At 35.5% G+C, this 5,393-nt stretch overlaps 1 protein-coding gene across 1 annotated transcript; it reads right to left on the bottom strand.

Annotated features, from left to right (window-relative positions):
- Positions 1-268: 268 nt before the first annotated feature.
- LOC107588667 (T-cell leukemia homeobox protein 1-like) lies at positions 269-3,483 on the bottom strand. Its single transcript, XM_016276870.1, has 3 exons — positions 3,015-3,483; positions 1,712-1,949; positions 269-479 (listed from the first exon to the last, which is right to left on the bottom strand). Exons 1-3 carry the CDS (start codon positions 3,481-3,483, stop codon positions 269-271), a joined length of 918 nt encoding a protein of 305 aa, XP_016132356.1.
- Between the last annotated feature and the right edge of the window lie 1,910 nt (positions 3,484-5,393).

Genomic DNA, 5,393 nt, shown 5'->3' with positions numbered 1-5,393 from the left:
TATTGGAAGTGTACAAAATAAACGTAATGTTTTAGAGACAAACGAAATACGACAGTCTTTTATGTTTACATTTTGTTGAAATCGAAAAGATTAAATCAATAAAACAATATAGTCCTACTGCACGACTGTAACAGAGAGCATCGAGTATTCTAGTTGTTTTATACAAGCTGCATCTTGGGTACAAACGAAGACTGATTTTACGTTAAAAACAAGAAAGTAATGTGATGCTGAGATATTCCTCTGTGCATCGCACGTCCATAAAAGTCTCTTAATCAGTGTTGGGAACGCTACTGATTTTCCCCGTGTTCTCAGTCCAGGGCTGGAGGTTCTGAAGTGCGAATAGAGAGCTGTTGTGTAGGCAGATTGGGTCCGGAGTAACAGATTGGTTTATAGTCTTTTGAAAAGCTTCTTGCTGAAGTTGCATAAGGATTCGGTTCGCTTGCTGTCGCTCGGCTTCTCTCTCCTCTGCTGTCTGCCGCCTGCATGAATTTGGATCATAGCACAGGAGTCATTTAGTCGGTGCATTCAGTCATGATTTCTAACAGCCGTTTTAGTTAGTGCACTGAAAAAAATGATACAGCATTTGTTTATGGTAAGTGGTTACAAACAACTTATTTTATCTACATTTAAATGAAAAAAAAAATGTTAAAAGTTAGTCAACTAAATTTGTTTATTTAAATGTAGCTAAAATAAATTGATTGCAACCACTTTTTTTTTTAGTAAATTCAGTGAATAATTTTTTTCAGTGTGGTTGACTAAATGTAATCAAAAAATACAAACCGGTGATCCTATAATAAAGAATACAAAATCAGCCTACTATTTTGGCTTAACTGGTATAATTACTTAATAACGTGGATTTTTCAAAAGAATTGACACACCTTAGGCCTACATCGAGATGTCAATCGAACACTTGTTTCATAAACGTTCCATTATTTTTGTTTTTGTCATTAATTTGGAATTCACTCAGATTAGGTAGGCTACGTGGAAATCTTATGGTTTGAAATTGCATATGGCATATACGTTGAAAATGCAGATTATATATATATATATATGCAAATTATTATACATTTTATTCAAAATCACGATCATTTTCATTTATTTTTCATAAATGTCTGTGCACTTCAATTGTTGTGATTGTGATCAATTATTTTGGTAGCGCATAAACGTCATCACATCATTAATCTTGCTTGTACAGCATGTAATTAACCTTCTAACACAACGAAGACTTTAGGGAAACATTTGTTGCAGTACAACAAAACCTAATTTATGTCGATTTCTAAAAACTCGATACTGGCCCATCAGTGTCTGCTAAAATGACTTTAGGTCTGCTCAGTTCCAGACCAGGCCTATAGCAGAATGTATAATAAAATAGTAAAAGCTGGAATAAAAAAGACATTGGCAGAAGACCATAATTAAAAATATAACCTGTTTACACTGTCAGGAAGCAGGTCACAGTCAACCAATATTGGTCATTCCAAACTAAATGGAGTCAGTTAAACATATATTGATGTATTGATTGAATTAGCTATTATATACTGAGTGAACTGCATGAACATGCCTTCCAAAGCACGATATGGAATGCATTATGCAACTGACCTAACTGACCTCATAGAGGTCTTTAAAACAAAATACTCAACTGGGTTTAGTGGTGAGACGAAAAAGAATGCATTACGTGTGAGTGTAAAAGCATGATTAGATCACAAAAGCTCACCTCCATTTCGTTCTTCTGTTCTGGAACCATGTTTTGACCTGCGCATCAGTCATTTTAAGTGCTTTCGCTAAGGCTGCTCTCTCAGCTGACGCCAGATACTTCTGACGGTGGAAGCGTTTCTCCAGCTCGCAGATCTGGAGGCGCGTGAACGACGTCCGGGGCTTCTTCTTCTTCGGAGGCGTTCGGTTCTGGTACGGGTGACCTATACGGCGTGTTACAGTGAACGGTGAGAGGGCCACTAGATTGAGAGACAGAGTGAAAGCAAGCGGAAGAAATCAGCAAAACGACAGAGCCAAGCAGTGAGAAGCAAATGAGACTTCCAGTGATGAAAGATGACTTTTGTACTTTGAAAAAACATGCAACAATCACGAAATATATCGAATAAGTTCAGCCAAGCAAGCAAATAGACAAGAATATATATAGGCTAATTGAGGAAAAAATACTTTTTTAGCATTTTCTTATTACGACGACTGTGTGCAATGTAATAAATAAATAGCCTAAACACACACATACTGTACAAATGTTTTGTCAGTTATAAGAAATGTGCCTCATATGGTAACATCTAAATGAAGTGATTTCATTCGAGTCGAAAATATTATTTATTTGGATATTTACATCGGTGAAGTCAATTTTTAAGGGTCAAATCAATAGCTCATTAAGGTAACAACAGCACATTTTTACTTTTTACCGTTTGTAATTCCTTTAAATAATAATGCTAAAAGAGTAATGAGCATGTGGAACATTTACAGACGTGATAAATCAACATTGAAGTTCTCATGTGAGGAAAAAAGTCTTTGTCTTTGACAGGAAAACATTTGTATGGATATTAATTTTTAAGCTACTTTTCTTTGGCCTACGGTACATTTGTAGTGATTGTTATTGTGTGTAGAAACTTTCATGTTATTAATGCGCGGGACCAGTTTAGTTTTCTTTTTGACAACGTTATAAAAACAACTTAAAAAGGAAACTTTAATTTTAAGATGTTTCTATAACGTTGGCAGAAACAAAATCAAAAAACGATTTAATGGAGTGGCTTTAGCAATGAAGCCCCTGTGAATTATTTTAGTTCATGGATTAAAAAAATTAACACAAATTTAAAAAGTGTAATTGCTGCCTAAAATTGTAAGTTGAATTAAAGTTGTGACAAGGTTACAATTTACAATACGTTTTTCGACCGCTTTGATCACTGAATTACTGCTAAGATCCCAACACGACGAAAACATTTTTACAGTGCAGTTTCTAACAAGAACGCAGATTCAAATAAAGCATATACCACTGCAAAGTTCAGAGAGATTTCTGTTACCTGTAAATCTGTCTTTGGTATATCTCCTGTTACTCTCCATCCAAGGAAACGATAATCCCGTGAGATTGTTAATGGTGCCCATGCTTCCCATACTTGGCACCGTGGCAGCGCTGGTGGGAATGGACGAGTGAACACTGCTCAGCGGCCGGTGCGCTGGAACCCGGATCACTCCCGAAGAATTAAGGCAATTCCCATTAACATTCGTGCCCAAGTTCATGTTGTACGAGCCGTTGAGGGAGCCAACGCTGCACGAGTTTCCATTGTATCCAGCCGAGTTATTGACATTGTAGTTGCCAGTCATTGTATTATAGGCTGTGCTGACTATGCAGCCCAAACCGTAGTCCAGGTCCTGCATTCTGGGGTTGGAGATCATGCAGCTCCCCTGGTCTGCATTGTTAAGAATCTGATCGATCCCAAAACTGATGGTGTCTGCGTGCGTCTGGTGGAGATGCGCTCCCATATGATCCATGGTGCGGAGAGGCGCGCGCGCTCCTGCGAGCCTACAGGATCCTCCACGTCACCCCAGTTATCATACAGCAACTAAAACGCGGTTTAGTCCAGACTTATCGTTATCTAATAGCATTGACTGCATGTGTGAGAAGGACTGAACTACAGACGATTGTCTTTTTTACTGCCTCCCTTTACCCTTATAGCTATAGCCTGCCGGATGGAGCCACGAGAACATCAATCAAAATGCCAAAGAGGCTGGGTAAAATTAAGCCTCCGATTCTGGGGTGAGAGACCCAATTGGCTAAAGAAACCACGACGAGTCTGTTCACTGAAACGCACTGGAATTCCCTTCTCAGCAGGGCAACTCAAAGAGATGATTTATTAAACCAAACACCAACGATTTTTCAAAACAACACAAAAATGACAAAAATGTCAATTACATCATTAACTGGGCTATGCAGTCTCTGTTGCTGAGATATTTTCTCGTTGGATATTTTTGATCATGCGAAGATGAGGCTGTGATTTCGAGGTCAAGTCGTTTTCACTCTTTTTAACAGTTCAATATTTCGCGACCATGAACTCAAATGAATTACAGTGGTTTGTCAATATTTTATGGTGAGAAAGATCAATCACACACAATATTTTTAAAAGCTGTCAACGATATTACATTTCATTGTGAAATTAAATAAACCAATTACTTTTATCGGAATAATTGTATTCTTCATCAAAAAGAGATGATTACTGATCACAACATGGGGAAATATGAAGGAAATTCTACATGAAATGTCTGTTTAAATGTTAAAATATTTATTTTAAATCTGGTGAGTCACGACAGAATTAATTTATAATTCAAATTGATTTGGTAAGATACTTCGATCATTTGCAGTGTGTTAACTTTTGTATTAATTATTCATTTTATTTTGTATGCATTAATCTAAATAAGTATCTAGTATATATAATAGTATCTAAATAAGACGATAACAAAACAAATGTGCAATATTAGACGAAAAGCAAACACTTCCATGTTATCGATTTCCTTCTTGAAGAAAGTGGGTGGTGATTATTTAACGTAAGATGCATTAAAGTATTAATATTTGATGAGGCCCAGATTAATGCAGGCCAAATGACCAACATTAAATTTTAATGAAGTGCAACGGTGTATATTTTCGCAAAAATTGACATTTTTGTTACAGTAATGTAGACTTAATTATAGCGTTTAAGACGTGCATGCGCTGAAGCTTACAAAATACATTATTATTAATGTACACTGCAACTGGTGGGTCTAAATGATTGTTTCCCCTTACAATTTAAACGAAAAAAGATGAAGCCAGTAGAATGTTAAGAACTGGATTCAACTGGAACGATCCATTTGTTTGATTATAGTATTATCAACCCACAAAAGTCCACTTCAAATGCGTTATTTATTGCGTTGCTACTGATACACTTCAATCCTCTAATGCAAATTAATGTGACGGAATTGAAATGTATTGATTTACATAGAATTTGCATACAAAACGTCTGTCACATTTGCCTTCTATTTTTAAAATTATGTAAATTTGAAAGAAATGTGTGCCATTTAATTTCAATTAAATGTCATTTATGTGCACAATTTGTTGGTACCAAAATAGTTTGCGCAGTAAACAAAGCACTATTTAATTTTTTGATTATGCATTGATGATACCTATGTATGGGAAGTTGTAATCTCAGTTTTGTCATTTTGTACTTTCCCCAAAACTGTTATAATAATATGGTTACCAGTTTGCCAAAACTACGACGCGACTTTTACCGTCATCGTTTATAGCTACTGAAATGTACTACATTTTTAAGTAATGATGACTTCAATGTGGATTTTATATATATATATATATATATATATATATATATATATATATATATATATATATATATATATATATATATATATATATA

This window comes from Sinocyclocheilus grahami, unplaced genomic scaffold (genome assembly GCF_001515645.1).
Source record: "Sinocyclocheilus grahami isolate Dianchi unplaced genomic scaffold, SAMN03320097.WGS_v1.1 scaffold106.1, whole genome shotgun sequence".
Taxonomy (NCBI): Eukaryota; Metazoa; Chordata; class Actinopteri; order Cypriniformes; family Cyprinidae; genus Sinocyclocheilus; species Sinocyclocheilus grahami.
This window is presented reverse-complemented; position numbering and strand designations above follow the sequence as displayed.

Excerpts from the sequence above, each read along its gene's own strand:
- LOC107588667 (XM_016276870.1), bottom strand. The coding sequence starts at position 3,483 with ATGGATCATATGGGAGCGCATCTCCACCAGACGCACGCAGACACCATC. Across the intron at positions 1,950-3,014 it reads TACCAAAGACAGATTTACAG|TGGCCCTCTCACCGTTCACT; the intron begins GTAACAGAAATC and ends CTCTCAATCTAG. Across the intron at positions 480-1,711 it reads AACAGAAGAACGAAATGGAG|GCGGCAGACAGCAGAGGAGA; the intron begins GTGAGCTTTTGT and ends AAATTCATGCAG.